Source organism: Aspergillus piperis (genome assembly GCF_003184755.1).
Source record: "Aspergillus piperis CBS 112811 unplaced genomic scaffold BO85scaffold_23, whole genome shotgun sequence".
In the NCBI taxonomy this organism is placed as follows: domain Eukaryota; kingdom Fungi; phylum Ascomycota; class Eurotiomycetes; order Eurotiales; family Aspergillaceae; genus Aspergillus; species Aspergillus piperis.
Window position 1 is genome coordinate 218,513 of NW_020291613.1, and position 20,034 is coordinate 238,546.

Consider the following 20,034-nt stretch of genomic DNA (forward strand, 5'->3'; position numbering starts at 1 on the left):
TCCCTTATCCCTTTCTGGTGACAACCCAGGACGACGCGCAATGACCTCCAAAGATGTGGTGAATGGTCGTAGATATACTATGAGTCTTGTAAGTGAGGATGTAAATATAGTAGATCAAATCGTGCTATTGATGCGCTGGTGGCGCCTACACTTTGTTTATGCATAAATCAATGTGTTATAGGTCCACACTTCAGCACAGTCGAGTAAAAGTTGTTTCAGATCAACAACAGTTTACCAAGTATGGGCACATTTCGACAAATTTCGCTAGACTTCGAGATCTACTCCTACGGACTGCTTTGACCAGTTTCAGCAGCGTCATGTTCAGGTGGTTGCCAGTTGCCAATCCCGAGGCCGCTGCCCAGATTTCCCAATGCGGTAATGGTCGCGAACCACTCTGCTGCAAGCTGCAACTTCGAGTCGCTGTCACATCTGTCCCAACACCATCATTCACTGGCCTGTCTTCAAAAATATAGTTTCGAATTCTTCCGATGCATAGTCGGGGTGTAATTTCCTTCACGGACCTGATCAACCGTACAGGTGTTCTCACGAGCAAGCAATAGGCACCATCATCCAGGATAATTCCTGACGGCTACGACAGATCACAGCAGACCCTGCAAGGCTGACAGGCTGACAGGCTGACGAGATACTGCCAGCCCCAAATAGAAGCCATGTGTAACGATGAGATAAGATGACATACTGTTAAGAAGCACCATCTCATCAGCCCCGTGGCAACTGGCCAAGTGGAGAGAGCAGACATCACATATCGATCAATGGCCGCAATCAGGCTTCCAAGCCGCATGCCACTTCATCCCAACATTCCAGACACAAATCCGAGGCACACCTTATTCCCAACAAGAAGCGACCTTCATGTGTCAAGGATCCTCAGTTGAGTCAAGCGCTGAGCCGCTACGCCAACCAACGACGGGCCTTCTTTTCGAGTGATCTGCAAAGCCGCGGCGATTTCCCCTCGTTAAGCGGCCTAACGAACCCCAAAACTTAACCCGTTCAGAACATCCGATGCCCACATGAACCCCCCCGGATTCTCAATCACATGCGATTGGCAAGAGAAACTTGCCTATTCGCATTCGGAGAGGGCCTCCCGCTGCAGGGTGAAAATCCGGCACTCCAGCAGCCCTATATAGCCCATCCCACCCCTTCCTCCCCCCCACAAGGGTATCCTCGCAGATGAGTTGACCACCACCCTTACCACCCATCATGAGCGGTACACACCCCAATCCTAAGGATTCAATGAAGTCTACATGGCGTCGACTGGATCGCGCCGAGTGGAGCGTCTGGCACTGGTTCTTCGAGATCCTCGGCGTGCACCCCAGCAACCTCGACAAGGAGGTCCCCGTGCATCCAAAGACCGAGAAGGTTCCCTACATGAGATCATGGTCTCAGCACCTCTGGATCCTCTACCATGCCCTCCTCCCCCTCGCAGTCCACCACGTCTACGTCTCCTACACCGGCCACAATTTCACCGCCGTGGGCGCCTTCATCCTCTACTCCGTCGCCTTCAAGCTGATCGCCATCCACCAACTCCAAGTCATGCGCCGCATGGGCCACGTCCTCGGTTTCCTAGACGGCGACCAGCACGGCCGTGACGGCGTCCCCGACGTCGGAGTAGCCAAGGTCGTCCGGTCCCTGCTATCGACATCAACCTTCCGACCCATCATGACGGTCTTCCTCAGCTACCGAGTCAGCCAAGCACCGGCCCAGATGAGCTGGGGCTGGCTACCACTCGAAATCGGACTATACGGCATCATCCTCGACTTCTGGTTCTACTGGTACCACCGACTGATGCACGATGTAGGCAGTCTCTGGAAGTACCACCGGACGCACCACCTGACCAAGCACCCCAACCCACTCCTAACCCTGTACGCGGACACAGAGCAGGAGTTCTTCGACATCGCGGGCATCCCGCTGATGACATACTTCAGTATGAAGCTGATGGGAATGCCGATGGGGTTCTATGAGTGGTGGATCTGCCATCAGTATGTGATGTTCACGGAGTTGGCGGGCCACAGTGGATTGAGGATGCATGCGTCGCCGCCGTCAACGCTGGATTGGTTGTTGAAGTTGATTGGGGCGGAGTTGGTGATTGAGGATCATGATTTGCATCATCGCAAGGGATGGAAGAAGAGTCATAATTATGGAAAGCAGACTAGGCTGTGGGATAAGATCTTTGGAACGTGTCATGAGCGGATTGAGAGTCGAGAGGAGAATGTGGATTATGAGAATCCGGTTAGGATGCCGATCTTTTAGTCTTGCGTGGGGGAGGGAATAGAAGGGGGGCAAGGAAGATATGTTCATAGGTATGGGGGTTGTATTTATGGATGGGAAAGATTGTGATTTATTGTTCATTCTTGCGGGAGTTGTATATAATGATGACTTTATGGGATGGAGACTAAGTTATGAATATATGCCTTGTTATTTTCGTTAAGGTGTCAATTAGAGTGATAAACATGGGGTGCAGGAACCAGAACCTTGTACTAAAGAATTTAAGGGGCACTGCCCCGCATGCCTCTCCGCAAGCGAAGGGCACCAAACTAGCCGCGGAGTTATTCCCGGTAAACAGATGAACAAAACATTCCAATCTTCCCACCGATCACCTCACCTAATCGCCAATTCTACCATTGTGTGACACATACACAATGGCATCCCAGCGGATTCACCTCATCGGACTTGGAAGCATCGGGACCCTTATCGCTCACTCGCTTCGCTCCCTCCCCGCGCCCCCGCCTATGACCCTTCTGCTCCATCGCGAGTCGGCATACCACGGCTTTCTCTCTGCGGGGAGCAAGCTGCGTCTCCAAATTGGCGAAGACGGACCAACACAAGAGAGTACCGGGTACGACGCCGAACTCCTACAGGGTGAATCGCCCATCCATCACCTAATTGTAGCGGTCAAGACGAGCGCAACCATCCCTGCTCTCCGATCGATCCAGCACCGGCTCGGACGGCATTCCGTTATCTGTCTCTTCCAAAATGGCCTAGGGCAGATCGAAGAGCTCAATGAGCGCCTATTCACAGACCCGCTGACACGACTGACATACATGTTTGGCATTATGCGCCATGGGGTCTACATAAAAGCGCCGTTTGAAGCCGTGCTGGCGGGGCTGACCGGATCATGTGCTCTGGGGATCGTCAACGATGGCCAGCAGGCATCCTCATTATCATCTCCATCAACAGCGTCCGCCCAATCTCGATTTCTCATCGACCGGCTGGTCGAAGCACCGATCGTCCGATGTTCCGAAATGCCGTGGATGGAGCTCCACCAGGCCCAGCTGCTGAAACTGGCGACCAACTGTGTGGTCAATCCATTGACGGCACTGCTGGATGTGCGGAACGGCTCGCTGTTAGCTAACCCCGAGCTGCAGGAGATGCAACATCAGCTTCTCCAGGAGATCTCGCTGGTGTTCCGTCGTCTTCCGGAGCTTCAGGGTCTACCCGACGTGCAGGAACAATTTTCCGTAGCCAGACTTGAGGAGCAATTGATCGGGAACATTGAGAAGACGGCCAGTAATTCCAGCAGTATGCGGGAGGATGTGCGAGCAGGTCGAGCCACGGAAATTGCGTTCATCAATGGATGGATAGTGCGACGGGGCCAGCAACTGGGGCTGGAATGTCCTACAAATCGGTGCCTGACCCAGCTAATCCTGGCTAAGACTAGCCAAGGACGCTAAGGCCGGCGAGAAATTGGTGTGGAAAGGGGACACTGGGTCCAAAACAAAACAAGCATAAGCCCCCAGCAGGCTGAAATGGTCCACAGTCCGTTTTCATTTTGCGGTATCAGGGTTAGACCAGCAATAGACAGTACACCGGTAGTCGCTAGATGACTACTACTGTACTTCTCATGAGCATGCTAACTAGTACTAGTATATATGTCTCGAGTAAATGATAGTCAGGGGTTCATTGATGGATCATATGTCCACATTGAGCAGCATGTTCTTTACCATCAGGCACTTGGGGGCCATTGGGCACGGCGTCCATTACTAGAAGCGGATCGATAGTGCCAGAGTGGTCTGGCTGGCGGATCGAACCAGGCGAAAATTCTATGCAAATCCTGCAAAAAGATTTGCAGGCCTGACTAATGACTCGTGCGCATGACGTCAGGGAGGCGGAGTTCAGCCTTGGCGTTCGAGGGGCTCTGCATATGCTGCCTCAGGCAGCGATCACTCGACCCCTCAGAAATCTGGCGAACATTGGGAATTATGAACGAGACGTGCCACCATCATACTCAACAGATGCCATGGAAGTCATATACTCCCCGTCAAACTAAATACCCGCCTAGATACCCTCCTGGCATGTCCCCGGTGATCATTCAATCGGCAATCGCAATGAGGAATGGCAGCCGTTCACGGTGGGTCTCCCGAGTGCAGGACGGATAAATCGGATGCTGGCCTAGGAGCCACACCAGTGGAGGCAAGCAAGCTGTTTTCGTTTATTATTCAGGCTAGACCCCCATCGCTCAGTCTTTGTCTGTCCCTGTCGGTCCTTCTGCGTGCAAGCAAATCCTGTTGTCCCTGGCTCCAGGGCCCCGTCGTCCAGATCAGACCAGATACTGCTCCCCGCTGGCTGTCATTATGTCTCCCATCGACGAGCAACTAGAGATGGCGGAGGTCGATGCTCGGCCCCATACTAATGGCGCGAGCAAGGAGGAAGGCCTCGAGAGGCCATCATCTTCAGGCACCACTGGCTCGACCAGTTATAGTAGCTCGATTGAATACAATCCCCAGCTGCACACTCTCCATTCGCGAAACACTGAACTCGACCTAGAGCGTCATCGCACGGCCACTTCCCATGCCCTAAGCAGGATCGAAACCCAACGGCTTCAGCATCAGTTGACCGTGGGTGAAAGCGTCAAGTCTCGCGCCTCCCGAGCGCCCTTACCTCGCATGGGCGCCAACAAGGATTATCCACCCCCTCTTCCCGATCGAGAAGACTATGTCGTCGAATTTGACGGCCCCGAGGATCCTCTATACCCCCAGAACTGGAAATTGGGGACGAAGTATGTCATCTCAACCCCGTCGCGCATAACAGGCATGTTGATCAACTGAATACTGACTTATGACTCGCCTAGGATTTACATCAGCGCCATCCTCGCCTTCACCAGTATCTGCAGTACCTTCGATTCGGCTATCTTCAGCTCCTCTACCACCAACGTTGCGCGGGTGTTCGGTGTAGGCATTGAAGTCGCCACCCTGTCGAGCTCGTTGTATATCTGCGGTTATGCGTCCGGACCTTTGGTGTGGGCACCCCTCTCCGAGCTGAAGGGACGGAAGCCACCCATTCTGGTGGCTATGTTGGGATTCGGTATCTTCAACACCGCTGTCGCTGTCGCCAAGGATCTGCAGACGATCATGATTTGTCGCTTCTTCTGTGGTGTCTTTGGCAGTTGTCCGCTGGCGGTTGTGGCTGCCGTTTTCTCCGATATCTATAACAACCGCACCCGTGGTGTCGCTATTGCCATGTTCTCCAGCACAGTGTTCCTGGGTCCGCTTCTGGCTCCATTCATCGGTGGTTTCATCAACTCATCATACCTCGGTTGGCGCTGGACCGCCTACATTCCCGCGTTCATGGGCTATGCCGCCTTCGTTCTGAACATGTTCTTCTTGAAGGAATCCTATCCGCCGATTATCCTGGTCTCAAAGGCTTCGGAACTGCGCCGTCGCACAAAGAACTGGGGCATCCACGCAAAGCAGGAGGAAATCGAGGTTGACTTGCGGGAGTTACTCGTCAACAACTTCTCCCGTCCCCTTCGGCTGCTCTTTGGCGAGCCATTGATTCTGGCGGTGACAATCTATCTCAGTTTCATCTATGGCTTGTTGTACTGCTTCCTGACAGCCTACACACTCGTCTTCCAGGGCGTGTACGGCATGTCTGCTGGTGTTGGTGGATTGACGTTATTCGGCATGGTGGTTGGTTTGTTCATTGCGGCCTCCTATATCATTTTCGCTAGTCGGGGGTACAACAAGAAGTTAGAGGCCAATGGGGGCATTCCCGTCCCTGAATGGCGTTTGCCGCCTGTGATTATCGGTGGTGTGCTCTTCGCTGCAGGACTGTTCTGGTTCGGTTGGACCGGTTTCACGAAGAGTATCCATTGGATTGTACCCACACTGAGTGGATTGTTCACTGGATTTGGTCTGTTGATCATCTTCATCCAGCTGTTCAACTATCTGATTGATACCTACCTGATGTTGTAAGTTGCCTCGGCTTGTCCCTTGCCGATGAACCCTGTACTAATCAATCTTCCAGTGCCGCATCGGCTATCGCAGCGAACACCTTCTGTCGTTCCCTGGTGGCAGCCAGCTTCCCCCTCTTCTCGCGTCAGATGTTCAACAACATGGGCATTCAGTGGGCTGCCACGCTGCTGGGCTGCGTGGCGTCTATCCTGGTGCCTATCCCGGTTGCTTTCTATTTCTATGGTAAGAACCTGAGGAAGCGGAGCAAGTTTGCTCCGTTTTATGATAAGGTTGCCGAGTCTCATGCGGAGGATCCGGTGGAGGAGAACGGCGTCGCGGAGCACTAAAGGGATCATTAATCAACAAAAGTTTTGCATATAGCTATTTGGGCGATTGCTATTTTTCATACCCTGTACATCATTAATGTTAATGTGGATAATCTGAATATTGATAATGATTAGACGCGCGTATCCCGTACAATGTTTGGTAGCAGTGTTGTGTTGTTCGGTGTTGAGATGTTGGCGGCAGATGCTATCAGGACTGCTTGCTTGTGCCTTTACCGCCATCTCTGTACTCTTCAGTTATGTAGGCAATAATATCCACAAATTTATGTAATCAAGGTGCTGTAGTGTAGTGGTCATCATGAAACGTTGTGGTTTTCCGCAGCGCCGTTTCGACCTGGGTTCGATTCCCAGCAGCGCCAAAACTGGCGACTGGCTTGATTACTTTCTTTACTTTTTGCGTCTCGATCAGTGATTGTGTCTTTTTCATCTTCATCAGCATCCCCAACTTTTTTCTTTTTTCCTTTCCTTTCCTTTCCTTTTTTTTTTTTTTTTTTTTTACTTGTTTCTATCGTATTCATACTCTATTCTTTCACAATGGTACATTGTATATATACTAGCTGATCTACCTCCAGCCATCTGCCAAATATGAACATTTGAAATACAACACGCCTACAGGCAAGATAATGCCCACCTCGCACAATTAGAGCTGTCGCTTGGTGCTACTATTATAAGAGTCCTTTGCTGCCTGATAAATTAGACCCTGAAGATCTCGCACAACTCGGTCAATTAAACTTCCAGGGAGCCCTCCGCAGTCCGCACAGGCAGAATCACGTGCGCGACTGGTGCCTGGAGGCCCACCCAAGCTCCGACCAATCACATCACATCTGTCTCGGCAATTCCCCCAGAGCTCAGGCAGCAGCAGCCACGGGAGCCTCAGGCTGGGGCATTGCAGACAAAACAATATCACCTTCCACTAGATCTCCGCCTCATGCTCACCTCTATATAATCATGTTTCTCCCATCTCTCTTGTCCGTCTTCTTCAAGCATCCTATCACGAGTACCTTCCGCTATCCGGAACTACTCCCCTCTGCCTCTGATCCTCCTGACTAAAATCTGACGACATTATTGCTCTTATCCGCTACTCTCACTACCTCCTATTCCCTCAATTTCACTGCATCTGTTCTCCTCTCTCTCTCTCAGTTTCATCCTTTCTCACATCTCACATCTCCCATTTTACTCATCACCATGACCGGCCAAGCTTTCAAGGGCTTGGTCATAGCCGTTGCTGGGTCCTTTCGCGGCTATACACAAGGTGAGCATGTCTCACTTCACTGCCAGAAGTCACATACTGACTCTACGCTCTTGCAACAGCAAGTCTGAAGACTATCGTTCAGCGTCATGGGGGAACATTCAGCTCAGCGGTAACAGAAGATTGCACCCATCTAGTGACCACTCAGAGGGAAGTGGACAACAAGAGTGTCAAATGTGAGTATAAGCCGAGCCCTGTCTGTACCCCTTCTCCTGACAAATTGTAGACACGCAGGCTCGCAAGGTCTACACCTGCAACATCGTCTCCCTGGACTGGCTTATCGAGTCAGACAGTGAAGGAAAGAAGTTGGATGAGAAGAAATTCCTGATGGGCTCCGACGTCAAGAAAGAAGATGGACCGGAAAGTCCAAAGAAGCGTACCTTAGAAGAGGCTCTGGGAATCAATGAGGATGGAAGTACGAAGAAGCTTAAGGATGCACAGACGGTTGGCACCAAAGGAATCAACGTTCCTGTTGATGAAATATGTCCTCTTCGAGGTAATAGGCACCAACTCTTGATCAAGTCGGAGGAAAATCTAACCGTTAATAGTAACTCATGCCGTATACATTGATCCCACTGGCCTCATCTGGGATGCGACACTTAATCAGACGAGTGCGACCAATAATAACAACAAATTCTACCGCATTCAGCTTCTCCACAGAAACAACGAGTTCAAAACTTGGACCCACTGGGGCCGGGTGGGCGAACATGGACAAAATGCTTTACTGGGTAATGGGAACTTGGATGAGGCAGAGTATGAGTTCAAGAAAAAGTTCAAGGACAAGTCAGGCTTGACCTGGGAGAAACGCTTGGATCCACCAAAGAAGGGTAAATATACCTTCATTGAAAAGAACTACGAGGACGACACGGAAGATGAAGACGAGGGTGAAGACAAAGTCGTCGCGAAGAAACCCACCAAGCCCAAGGTAGAGGAAGTGAAATGCACCTTATCGCCACCTATCCAAGACCTCGTGTCATTCATCTTCAACAAGGATCTTTTTCAGTCCACCATGGCTTCCATGTCCTACGACGCTCAGAAATTGCCTTTGGGAAAACTGAGCAAGCGCACCCTCCAGAACGGTTTTCAGGCACTGAAGGATCTGTCAGAGCTTATTGCCACACCTGCCCTGGCGAGTACAAAATATGATACTAGCTTTGCTGCCGCAGTGGAGCACCTCAGCAACCTATACTTTACCGTGATCCCCCATGCGTTTGGACGCAACAGGCCCCCAGTATTGGGCAACGACACATTGCTCAAGAAAGAGATCGAACTGCTGGAGGCATTGACGGATATGGAAGTTGCGAACAATATTATGAAAGAGGCCAAGAACACCGATACAGTTCACCCTCTCGACCGTCAGTTTCAGGGCTTGAATATGCAAGAGATGACACCATGTACGTCTTATTCTTAGAGCCTTGTCCCTTTGACTAGTACTAACTCTAAGCAGTGGAACACACATCAACCGAATTCATTGAGCTGGCCAACTACCTCAACCAGTCTCGCGGTCACACCCATGGCATTCAATACAAGGTTCGCATCTGATGTACCTTCTCTAATGAATCGAGCTAACCGTAACAGGTCATAAACATCTTCCGCATCGAGCGCCAAGGCGAGAAAGACCGGTTCCAATCATCCCAGTACTCCAATATCAAGAATTCCTGTCGCCGTCTTTTGTGGCACGGTTCCCGCAGCACCAATTTCGGTGGTATCCTAAGCCAGGGTCTACGTATTGCACCGCCCGAGGCCCCCGTCAGCGGATACATGTTCGGCAAAGGTGTCTACTTCGCGGACATGTCGACCAAGTCAGCGAATTACTGCTGCTCTTGGGGGAGTGGAAACCGGGGGCTACTCCTCCTTTGTGACGTTGAGGTCGGCAATCCCATGTATGAGCTGGACACGGCAAGCTACAACGCGGGCCAGGAAGCGAAAGGGCAGGCCAAGATTGCTACCCTCGGTCGCGGTCGGTCGATCCCTGGAGGATGGAAAGACGCTGGCTGTGTCAACGAAGACCTGAAGGGGGTGTTGATGCCCGATGTGCAGGTGCCAACCACTAATGCCAACTCGAGGGGGCTGATGTACAATGAGTACATTGTGTATGATGTGGCGCAGATCCAGCAGAAGTATCTGTTCCATGTCAACATGCGGTAGTCTGGCTCTTGTTTTGGATTTTGGTTTTATGGTATGGCGCATATATTAGCTTAGCGGCGGCATCTGGAGCGGATTGTGGCGTTGAGCAAGGTCTCGGGGTTTGTTTCATAATATATCGGCCCGGAATTAGGAGTTATGGTTTTAGCTGACGCACCTGCATAGCTAGCATCCTACATGGCAGGCTTAATCGGGTATAACAATATGAAATGGATTATTCTTAGCTGACGATGATGAATTATCTCAAGGCAACGGAGTATCTGACTGTATCTATTGTTCACCTCGATCCTCATGATCCTCCAAGGAAAGAAGTCGGTAGGGCACGTAGGCAGCAGCAGCAAAGGATCTGTAGGCTGCTTGGCTACAGTAAATTTCGCGACAAATTATAATGCAACACACATCCAGTTTGCTGACTACTGGTCCCACCGACGATCTTCCTTCTCATCCATACTAGCACTATTTCCCCGACAAACCCCCTCCTAAGTGTATGAGGCCGCTTACCCTGCCTATATAGGCATTCACAAAGAAGACATCCCCCGAAATGAAAAAGTAGAAAGTCAACTAGATTAGAACATGTAACGAAAAGAAGAGCACGCATGGGGGTCGTAAGGGATAGACGAGACAACGAATGGCCACGCAAAGAAATATTGAGGATTTAATTTTATTGGATGGACCTTGATGCTTACATGCGTTTTGCGAGCCGCCATCTCAACCTTGCATGGGAAAGGATTCTGGGCGCTTAGAAATGAGCCGGAGTCACCGAGCTTATAAGAATAAACTCCATCCCCTCCAACCCACAATCCCTTACCTCAACCCCGCAAAGGGAACCTCATCTTCTCTCATCATGCTAGTCTACCTCACCAACTTTTTCATAGCATGGCTCGCCTACTTTTGGCGACCCAAACAACAGCCCTGCGACAGTTTAACACTGCCGCATATTCCCGGGGTTGACATCATATCCATGACCCGCCAAGAGGTCTATAACTACAGCGTAGCAGCCTCTCCGCCATACAGTCTCGCAGACATCCACAATCTCAACTTCTGCAACGTATCGCTCACCCTGACTCACCCGGGTGAAAATGACACTGTCGCTGTCTCCGTTTGGCTCCCCCTCGCCAACTGGAACGGCCGTTTCCAGGCTACTGGTGGCGGCGGCCTCGCAGCCGGCATCATCGGCCTGGCCTCAGCTCGCCCAGTCAGCCAGGGCTACGCAACAGCTGCAACTGATGGCGGTCTCACCTTAAATGGAACCAGTAATCCCCAGACGGGGGCCTGGGCTCTACGCTCCGACGGTTCCATCAACACCGCTCTGCTAGAGAACTTCGCCCATCGCTCCATCTATGACATGACTATAATAGGGAAGACCCTTACCGAGCGCTTCTACGGATCTCCGCCAAAGTACTCCTACTGGACCGGCTGCTCTACCGGCGGCAGACAGGGATACTTTGCCGCAGCAAAGTATCCGAGTCTCTTTGACGGAATTCTCGCCGGTGCACCGGCCCTCAATTTCCCACGTTTAATCGGATATATGTCCTGGCCGGCGATGCATATGTTCCAGTCCGCAGCGCCGCCGCAGTGCGTCTTTGACACATTCCTAAAAGCAATCATCGACAAATGTGATCCACTCGATGGAGCCACGGATGGGTTGATATCAGATTACAACCCACAGAGCTGCCCATTCGATCCCGAAACACTCGTCGGCCAAATGGTACCATGTCCGGAGATGGCCTCAGACTCTCCACTGACCATCACAGACCAGCACGTCACCCTCGTCAAGCAAATCCTGCAAGGTCCCAAACTCCCAGATCACCCAAACCTCTGGACAGGACTCCCACCGGGCGCCTCATTCCGTGGAACGGCAAACACCGAAGTAATCAACGGATCGATCGTCAGACCCGTCCCCTTCTTTCCCATCATCGGCTGGATCAAGAACTTTGTCTTTCGGGACCCGAGCTACAATGTCTTCGATATGAATCTCGATGACTTTGACACCGTCTACCGTCTCACGCTGGACGCCTACAACGGCATTTTCGGCTCGGATGATTTCACTCTCTCTGATTTCCGTCGCGCAGGGGGGAAGCTGTTGACCTGGCATGGGTTGGCGGATGAGCTGATCCCAGCGTCGTGGACGAATGCATTTTGGGATAGGGTTGATAGGAAGAACGGTGGAGATGCGGATGAGTTCTATCGAGTGTTCCTTGCCCCTGGGCTGGGACACTGCTCGGCCGGGTATGGGCCGAACCCAGTTGATCCGTTGGGCGCATTGGTGCGCTGGGTGGAGGAGGGAAGTCCTCCTGATCGGTTAAGTGCGGCGACTGTCAGGGCGGATGGGACGGAGGTGACAAGGGAGTTGTGTCGGTATCCGGCGACACTTGTGTATGATGGGCATGGGGATGTGAATGATGCGGGGAGTTTTGCATGTCGACCCAGAAAGGCATGATCAGATTCTATATATAAATACTATATATTGTCGTGGTATTTGAGAAGGCTAGATGTGGGACCTTTGCACTAGCTTAGGGCTGAATGACGTGGAATGGCAAATGACCTTCGGGATTGAACGTTGTTGTTGTGGCGTTTTCACAGATTGACTACTATATCAGGCTACAGGCAGGCTAACATTGCATGATTCACTCCGGATAACTGAGCACATACTGGTATGAGTTACTTGGACAGACAATTGCGGCATACATTTTAAGAGCCATGATAACTGGGTGAGTAATGTGAAGGAGTAGCATGTCTACATGGTGACAGAGGTGAGTCTCGGATAGTGCCAATCTCAGTCTCCATCTCGGGAGGAGTGGATACTAACTACATTGGCAAAATAGAACAACAACCAAAAATCACAAAAAATGGAGCTGCGGGGAATCGAACCCCGGACCTCTCCCATGCTAAGGGAATATTATACCACTAAACCACAGCCCCATTTATTGAAAGACAGGGGTCTACATTCGCTATATAATATAGGCCATGCCACAAAGTGGATCGAGGGGAGAGCTTGTCGGGGTGTCCAGAACCCTATGGAGGGCGGCTGGTGGTCATAGACTTCTTAGTATCATATGCTTAAGTAGAAAGTGGATGTCTAGCGTAGTTTTTACCAATTGTTGAGGGACGGCTGAACGTTGTTCATGATGAATGGCATTGTTCAGGTAGACAAGTCAACTTCGGAAATATATTCCTCGGACGTGTACTGAGTGGTTTGCTCAATTTGGTTATCCAAAGTATTGCCTAACCCTAGTCGATCATCAAATAGAGATACTCTCCCCCCAAATATGAGGAGAGACGGCGACTTGACCAAGATGTGATCTAGTTTCAACATATATGATACGATGAAAAGGTACTTAATTTCATACCTAATGTAATCTAAGTGTACTTGAGAGAACCGAAGTTCCTCAGTTACGTGCAAAAGTCTTACGAAAACCTGAACCTGTCCAGCCAGATATCCTTACAACTGCGGGGAAGCAGGTAAGCATCAGCGACAAAAAATCCTGCGACAAGACTCAGCCACCAAGAAACACCGGGCAATCACAAGATCTCACGCTTCAAATTGCAGAAGCGACCGTAGCAGCAACACGATGGCGTTCTGCAACCTTGATCGGAGGCCGCTTGTCCAGGTCACACCAACCACAATGCATACCCGAGAGCTGAGCAGTTGAGCTAATGCACCATCCCTGCAGCATCTCTGATCGAAGAGGGAGGCGATAGCGCAAAAGCCAATAAAAATTAGATTAATTATGCAGCAACGGCACGACCCCTCCTTCAGCTACCCTACCATATAAAACAGTCGGGATTTCGCTCAGCTAGCACACTGTCCTCGATGCTATTACGTTCGATCTCCCTATCGCCACCATGCCAGTAACGTTGTGGACGGGCGCATTAGTCGCCCTTACGAGCGTATACATCTTCATCTCATTCTTGACTCGCAAGAGCAAGCATCCGCCTCTACCACCCGGTCCTCGACGAAGGCCTATCGTGGGTAATCTCTGGGATTTGCCCGATCCAAACCAGAAAGATTGGCAGCACTGGCTGAAACACAAGGATCGCTATGGTACGATCAAGCACCCAAGTAACCCTGAAGCGAAGGGCTGCATGCCTGACTGCCAACAGGCCCAATCAGTTCCCTCAGCATCATGGGCCAAACCATCATCGTCTTGAACGATGCCCGACTAGCGGTGGAACTACTCGAGTCACGATCGTCGATCCACTCCTCGCGTCCACAGCAACACTTCGCAGAGATGTGAGACCACAAGACCTACCTTATGATATTGCAGATCAATTGACGGATTGTACAGGGCGGGCTGGAACAATATCCTCGGAGCGGTGAAGCAGCCTCAGCGCATCCGAGCAACGCGCAAGAACCTGCATAGGGAGATCGGATCCAACAATTCGGTCGCTCGATTCAATGAGATCCAGATAGCGGAGGTGGGTCGGTTTCTGCTGAGGGTACTGGATGCGCCGGAAAAGTTGATGCAGCATATACGCAAGTGGGTTACCCCTTACCATGCATTGTTTTCCACCACTAATACTGAACTAAAACCACCAGAGAGGCGGGCGCCATCATCCTAAAAGTAGGATACGGATATACCATCGAACCTCATGATCAAGACCCATTGGTTGATCTGGCCGACAAGGCAATGGAGGATTTCTCGATGGCCATGCTTCCAGCCACATGGGCAGTGGACTTTTTCCCACCCCGTAAGCCATAGCCCGCAGCGATACAGGAACAAACCAGACTGACTAGTTAATCAGTGAAATATCTCCCGACCTGGTTCCCAGGTACAGAGTTCATGAAGATCGCACAACACTATCGAAAGAATGTCACGGCATTCAGCGATATCCCTTACGCATTCGTGAAGGAACAGATGCGAACTGGCCGCTTCGTACCGTCTTTTCTCTCCAACCTCCTCGAGAGCAGTGCTTTTGATCCCGGATCCGAAGAAGAGAATACTGTCAAGTGGTCTGCTGGATCGCTCTACGCCGGGGGAGCTGATACGGTAAGGACCGCCCCCCCCCCCCAATCCTGCTTGCTCCCGATCCAATGCCGTACTTACTATTCAATCAACAGACCGTCTCCTCCATAGCCAGCTTCTTCCTCGCAATGGCTCTCTTCCCTGAAGCGCAGCGCAAGGCACAACAAGAAATCGACACCGTAATCGGAACAGACCGCCTGCCGCAGTACAAAGACCGGGAACAACTACCTTACATCAACGCGTTAGTCAAAGAGACGCTCCGATGGCATCCAGTCGTACCTATGAGCGTCGCCCACGCCTCGACCGAGGATGATGTCTGCGAGGGATACTTCATCCCCAAGGGATCGTCAATCCTCGCCAATATATGGTCAGTTCTTCCCTCTACTCCCTCTCTGATGCATAGAAGTCTCACCACCAACTAACATCATTGCAACGCATACAGGGGTTTCACACACGACCCAACAGCATACCACGACCCCATGACATTCAAACCCGAACGATTCCTAGGCTCAAAACCGGAGCGAGATCCCCACTTCCTTGTGTTCGGATTCGGTCGTCGTGTCTGTCCGGGAAAGACTCTAGCTGACGTAAATGTGTATTTCACCATCGCCCAAGCCCTCGCTGTCTTTGAGATCTCAAAGCCAGTGAAGGATGGGAAAGTTGAGGATATTCAGCCGGAGTTTCTCCCGGGAGTCATCAGTCACCCAGCGCCGTTTAATGTGTCTATTCGGCCGAGGAGTGCGAAGCATTTGGAGTTGCTTCGGTCGTTGGAGGAGAGGTATCCTTGGGAGAAGAGTAATGCGGAGGATTTGGGGAATATGCAAGATTAAGAGGAGGTGTTGGCAGGAGATGATTTCGTGGTGGGTGGGCTGAGACGCTGGTGGCTAGGGCTGTTGTATATTGGCTGAGTAGAGAGTATATTTCGTTCAAGGCCAGTTAAGGCCATCGGATATAATGTTACAGTAGTATCTATATAGGTATGTCCCATCCATGCAGCTGTAAGCAAGGAGATGTCATTTACCAATCACCAACAAGCAGATGCGCCCGCCTTATGACTTCGTCTCTTCGGTGTTCGGCCGTCTGAGCCCCTCCATCAGCCACTCATCGAACAAGAACTCTGTCGCAGTCGGTCGATCCTCTGCATTCCACTGCAAGGCCTTTCTCAGCCACCGGAAGAACCCCTCTTTATTCTCCCCTGGAATGTCGGCACCTAAACTTTCCAGAGAGATATCCGGAATCGGCGCCAAGTCCTTCCAATTGCCTAGAGATGTCTAGTTAGGTTGGACTTGAGTTGAAAAGGTATTTGGTCTTACCCTGTTCATCCCAGAAAACATAAGCCAATTTGCACCGCTCGCGGAAGCTAGCCGGAGGAGGTCCCATGAGCGCTATCATCTCCGCAAGGTGTACTCGGTCATCGAAGATGCCATCTGCGTTTCTGCCGTCGAACATGTGACGAGGACTTACGATGTCCCATGCCTATAATAAAAAATATAGCATAGAGATAGGGTATAGAATCATTCCGAGGGGGTATATTACCACCATAGCAACATTCCATATATCGACCTTGTAGTCCCAGCTCTCTTTCAAAACAACTTCAGGCGCTCTGTACATATTCGGCATAATGTCGTCGCTGTTTTCAACATCACCAAAGCGGGCTTCGCCCAAATCACAGAGTAGGGGAAGCCCGTCTCCCCCGGGGTTATAGACAGTAGTTAGGTAGATAGTTCTGTCTTTGAGCACCTTCCTAGGTGATGGATCATTGGCCTCCCGTTCTTCGAGATTCTCCAGTGTCTTAGAATCACGGATGGGAAGGAGCAAATTCTTCAACTGAAGATCTTTCCCTTGGATTAGTTCAACAGTTCAGATTGTACAAGTAGGGTTTCGTCTTACCAGTGTGCACAATATGAGCAAACGAGTGCAGAAAATCCAGAGCGATCAATAGCTGCCTGATACAAGACTTCATCTCCTTAAGAGTCATAGCGTTTCCAGGGATGTATTTTTGCAGGAGTGTATCTGCACTCATACCCATGGGTTCATGAACGAGACAAACATGAGGGCCGTGGGGCCCGGTGATGGTGAAATGATCGAAGAGCCTGCGAACGAGATCGCTTCCTGGATGCTCAACTTCTACAGCATTTATGCGGTTGTAGATCTCCAGCTCATGGTTCTTTTTCTGACCAGTGACATAGATCTTGAGAGCAACGTATTTCGAGTCACTTCAATAACATACTGTCAGGGATAAGCTAAATGAAGAGGGGGTTATCTGACGTACTGCAGGTCGCGACTTAACCATACTGTCGAAGTCACACCATAACCCAACTTGGCCAGTACTTGGTACCTGTTATTCAACACTTCGCCCTGCTGCACGGGGTAGTACTTTTCTGGCCGGTATGTGGGGAGAGTTTCTTCCTCAATCTCTATACTAGGATCAATAAGGAGGTTTGTAGTGGGGAATACTCTCAAGGAGGATATCGATTGAGAAGAGTAGCGGATTGTTTGATAGGACGCGCGTGTGATGATACGGAGATGTGGTGTTGGGGTAGGTACACTAGGATGACAAGGGATGTGTAACTCGGCGTGTGGTATTCGCAGATAACGAGCGCATTTGGTGATGCGGCCTGCCATGGGGATAATCGTGGTTAAGCTACTATATCTAGATAGATCGTGTTGTTGACGGGTCGGTGGAGCGCGAGATCCATCAGCCATCCAGAAAGGGTAGAAGAATTGCGTAGATGACATAAGCAGTATAAATTGTAATGTGCATAACGTATGTGGACATTTCGACCTGAACTTTCTGAGAGCTAAGTGCTCACTATCGTGAATGAGTTATGGGGAGAGAATATTTGAGCGTGATCCTCCTGAAAATTTACAAGAAGAGAATAATGCTATAATTACGCAGTGTTATACAATTGCACTGAGAGAAATGCAAGGACAGCACACATCAGGCAACCGAGACCTAATCAGAGCCTTTACTGGCTGCTATATAATTCTTCTTAAAGTTCGCATCTTCCTCTCTCTAATACACATACCGGAATCTCGTATTCTCCTTATCAGTCAGACCAGCCCACTTGGCCTCATCCACCATCGAATCCTCCACCTTACCATACCGGCTATCCCGTCTCCGGTTCTCCCACACATAATATGCGAACAGCACGACAGACATGACAGCTGCCGCTGCCTGGGTGGCCAGCACCGCAATTTTCGCGGGACGGTATTCAGGGGCGTCGCGGGCCTGGAAGGTTTGAGGCCCGATGATGTTTCCGACCGAGAAGGAACCGGCGATCAGAGCACTGCTGAAAGCACGCTTCGTATGACCGGCACAGTTGGCCATGGTCCACTGGTACAGGATGGGAAGAGTGGCAACAATGGCATTAACCAGGTAGATACCGATGAGAACACCGGCCTTGTTGCTTTTGGGAAGGAAAGAGAGGAGGCCACCGCCGATAATGCCGGGAATGGTGCAGAAGGCGTTCCATGCCCAGCGGTGGGAGGTCCTGCGAATACCAAAGCCAACCAGGAGGGTGAAAAAGATACTGACGATGCCGGAGGGCATGTTGAGAAGGGCGGAGATGGGACCGGAGTATCCAAATCCGGAGATGAGAGTGGCGGAGTAGGTGGTTACGACACCGCTAGAAACAGAGATCTGGAACGAGATTAGCTTGAAGTAAAGAGCAAAATGGAATAGGATCATTCCTACAAGTATGGTGATCAAGACCAACAGCCAGAGCTGAATGTCAAGCACAGCTTCCCAGATTTGCTTAAGGTTGATAGTGCTACTCCACACTCCCGTCTGGTTGACACTGACGTGCTGCAGGAGAGCCACCTTTTCTTCCTCAGACAGCCACTTGGCCTTCATCGGGGTATCGGGAATGAGAAGCAGAGTGAGAACGCCAATCAGCACAGTGGCCAAACCAATGACCAGGAACATGATGCGCCATCCGGCAAGGGTGGCCCCGTGGTGAACATGCTGAAAGCCAAAGGATACCAGACCACCAATAATCTGCGCTACTCCCAAGCCGTTATACCATAAGGTGAAGCGAGGTGCCTGCTCGCTTTTTGTATAGTACTGACTGCTGATGAGCATCAGAGACGGTCCGATTGTGGCCTCGAAGATACCCAAGAAGACACGGGCAGTGAGGAGGGTCGCATAGTTTTTGGCGCCTGCGGATGCTGCAGCAGCAACTCCCCAGAGAGCGACATTCGCACCAAGCCACTTGGCGGCGGGAACTTTCTGGAGGCAGTAGACTGATAGTGAATAGATATCAGCACGGTATTCATATTTGTTGAGGTATTTAGGTACATGACTTACTATTAGGAGCCTCGGCGATCAGATAGGCCAGGAAGAACCACGTTGCGGTGTTGGTGTACTCATTCCCGGCGAGGTGCAGTTCTGTTTTCATTCCCATGACGGCAGCATACTGTGTTCCCCCTTGCGTCAATGAGGGGTGTGTTGGCGGAAAGCTTGCGACGACTTACGTTAAGCATGACCTTGTCCAAAAATTGCAGCACATAGCAGCAGAACATAAAAGGTATCAGATGCCAGTCAATCTTTCGGCGCAAAGCCCGCAGATCGATCTGAGAGCTGTCGGGGCCGGCCGCATGGCCCTGAAGATATTCCACAGCATCGTCGGTGCGATCTACAGGCAGAGCCTGTGAAAAGGCATCCGGCAACTTCTCCTCCATGTTGTATCTATGATCTTGTCGCCGAAGGACAGAACAGAAACAAAAGCAAAGAGAAAAGACAGGGGGCGTTGCGGGAAAATAATCGAAGAATTAGAAGCAGTCAGAGAAAGGAATGCTGGGTTGGGGGTTACATGCAGGATCCTGCAGGCAAAAAACCACAGGAAGTGCAACCGGATTGGCCGCAGGGATACCACTGGGTTCCAGTCGTTATAATATATTTGTCAAGATAACTGCCTGGCCACTTCATCTTACAGAAGTTTGCAGATGCTCTAAAGTCTACGCTAGACCAGGGCTCGAGATTTTAGTGCGCGCGATTCAACCCGGATTGTTCTGGTCGCCGAAGGATTTTGATTGCGAACCCACCAGGATTCATATCATTGAGTACGGTTTTCTCGGCATGACCGAAGTTAATGGCTGAAGGATCATGATTCCGAACCCTCCTTCAGCTCTAAGGACAATAT

General features: G+C 50.8%; 7 protein-coding genes and 2 non-coding genes across 9 annotated transcripts; 6 read left to right on the forward strand and 3 right to left on the reverse strand.

Moving 5' to 3' along the window:
* Positions 1–739: 739 nt before the first annotated feature.
* Positions 740–2,439, forward strand: BO85DRAFT_453045 (sterol desaturase family protein). The gene has a single exon (XM_025660977.1). The coding sequence runs from the start codon at positions 1,216–1,218 to the stop codon at positions 2,263–2,265; it is 1,050 nt and encodes a 349-aa protein (XP_025511441.1). The 5' UTR covers positions 740–1,215; the 3' UTR covers positions 2,266–2,439.
* A 20-nt stretch (positions 2,440–2,459) lies between these two features.
* Positions 2,460–3,896, forward strand: BO85DRAFT_154027 (ketopantoate reductase family protein). Its single transcript, XM_025654171.1, has one exon. The coding sequence runs from the start codon at positions 2,655–2,657 to the stop codon at positions 3,684–3,686; it is 1,032 nt and encodes a 343-aa protein (XP_025511442.1). The 5' UTR covers positions 2,460–2,654; the 3' UTR covers positions 3,687–3,896.
* A 690-nt stretch (positions 3,897–4,586) lies between these two features.
* Positions 4,587–7,579, forward strand: BO85DRAFT_462920 (MFS transporter; the record flags this gene model as incomplete). The annotated part of the gene is made up of 4 exons (XM_025661877.1): positions 4,587–5,011; positions 5,084–6,202; positions 6,259–6,453; positions 7,333–7,579. 4 exons carry the CDS (start codon positions 4,587–4,589, stop codon positions 7,577–7,579), a joined length of 1,986 nt encoding a protein of 661 aa, XP_025511443.1.
* BO85DRAFT_t250 lies at positions 6,805–6,888 on the forward strand. The gene has a single exon. It is a non-coding gene; the product is annotated as a tRNA-His (tRNA).
* On the forward strand, positions 7,417–10,159 carry BO85DRAFT_429241 (putative poly(ADP)-ribose polymerase PARP). Its single transcript, XM_025658241.1, has 6 exons — positions 7,417–7,781; positions 7,841–7,954; positions 8,005–8,274; positions 8,327–9,172; positions 9,226–9,308; positions 9,357–10,159. The coding sequence occupies exons 1-6, from the start codon at positions 7,715–7,717 to the stop codon at positions 9,924–9,926; spliced, it is 1,950 nt and encodes a 649-aa protein (XP_025511444.1). The 5' UTR covers positions 7,417–7,714; the 3' UTR covers positions 9,927–10,159.
* Positions 10,160–10,767: 608 nt separating this feature from the next.
* On the forward strand, positions 10,768–15,720 carry BO85DRAFT_462922 (cytochrome P450; the record flags this gene model as incomplete). The annotated part of the gene is made up of 8 exons (XM_025661878.1): positions 10,768–12,299; positions 13,814–13,968; positions 14,028–14,157; positions 14,213–14,404; positions 14,464–14,615; positions 14,670–14,914; positions 14,986–15,257; positions 15,333–15,720. 8 exons carry the CDS (start codon positions 10,768–10,770, stop codon positions 15,718–15,720), a joined length of 3,066 nt encoding a protein of 1,021 aa, XP_025511445.1.
* On the reverse strand, positions 12,774–12,845 carry BO85DRAFT_t255. The gene has a single exon. It is a non-coding gene; the product is annotated as a tRNA-Ala (tRNA).
* Positions 15,721–15,931: 211 nt separating the features above from the next.
* Positions 15,932–17,515, reverse strand: BO85DRAFT_429247 (kinase domain protein; the record flags this gene model as incomplete). Its single annotated transcript, XM_025658242.1, has 5 exons — positions 15,932–16,151; positions 16,204–16,366; positions 16,427–16,725; positions 16,781–17,106; positions 17,163–17,515. The coding sequence occupies 5 exons, from the start codon at positions 17,513–17,515 to the stop codon at positions 15,940–15,942; spliced, it is 1,353 nt and encodes a 450-aa protein (XP_025511446.1). The 3' UTR covers positions 15,932–15,939.
* A 286-nt stretch (positions 17,516–17,801) lies between these two features.
* Positions 17,802–19,725, reverse strand: BO85DRAFT_471844 (MFS general substrate transporter). Its single transcript, XM_025662511.1, has 4 exons — positions 19,367–19,725; positions 19,200–19,308; positions 18,588–19,135; positions 17,802–18,533 (listed from the first exon to the last, which is right to left on the reverse strand). The coding sequence occupies exons 1-4, from the start codon at positions 19,571–19,573 to the stop codon at positions 17,907–17,909; spliced, it is 1,491 nt and encodes a 496-aa protein (XP_025511447.1). The 5' UTR covers positions 19,574–19,725; the 3' UTR covers positions 17,802–17,906.
* Positions 19,726–20,034: the final 309 nt, after the last annotated feature.

What these genes read in the sequence shown, in the direction of transcription:
- BO85DRAFT_154027 (XM_025654171.1), top strand. Translation starts at nt 2,655, where the DNA reads ATGGCATCCCAGCGGATTCACCTCATCGGACTTGGAAGCATCGGGACC.
- BO85DRAFT_453045 (XM_025660977.1), top strand. Translation starts at nt 1,216, where the DNA reads ATGAGCGGTACACACCCCAATCCTAAGGATTCAATGAAGTCTACATGG.
- BO85DRAFT_471844 (XM_025662511.1), bottom strand. Translation starts at nt 19,573, where the DNA reads ATGGAGGAGAAGTTGCCGGATGCCTTTTCACAGGCTCTGCCTGTAGAT. An exon ending in TGGACAAGGTCATGCTTAAC is followed by an intron (nt 19,309 to 19,366) that starts GTAAGTCGTCGC and finishes GGGGGAACACAG; the next exon opens with TATGCTGCCGTCATGGGAAT. An exon ending in GATCGCCGAGGCTCCTAATA is followed by an intron (nt 19,136 to 19,199) that starts GTAAGTCATGTA and finishes ATTCACTATCAG; the next exon opens with TCTACTGCCTCCAGAAAGTT.
- BO85DRAFT_429241 (XM_025658241.1), top strand. Translation starts at nt 7,715, where the DNA reads ATGACCGGCCAAGCTTTCAAGGGCTTGGTCATAGCCGTTGCTGGGTCC. An exon ending in GGACAACAAGAGTGTCAAAT is followed by an intron (nt 7,955 to 8,004) that starts GTGAGTATAAGC and finishes GACAAATTGTAG; the next exon opens with ACACGCAGGCTCGCAAGGTC. An exon ending in TGAAATATGTCCTCTTCGAG is followed by an intron (nt 8,275 to 8,326) that starts GTAATAGGCACC and finishes AACCGTTAATAG; the next exon opens with TAACTCATGCCGTATACATT.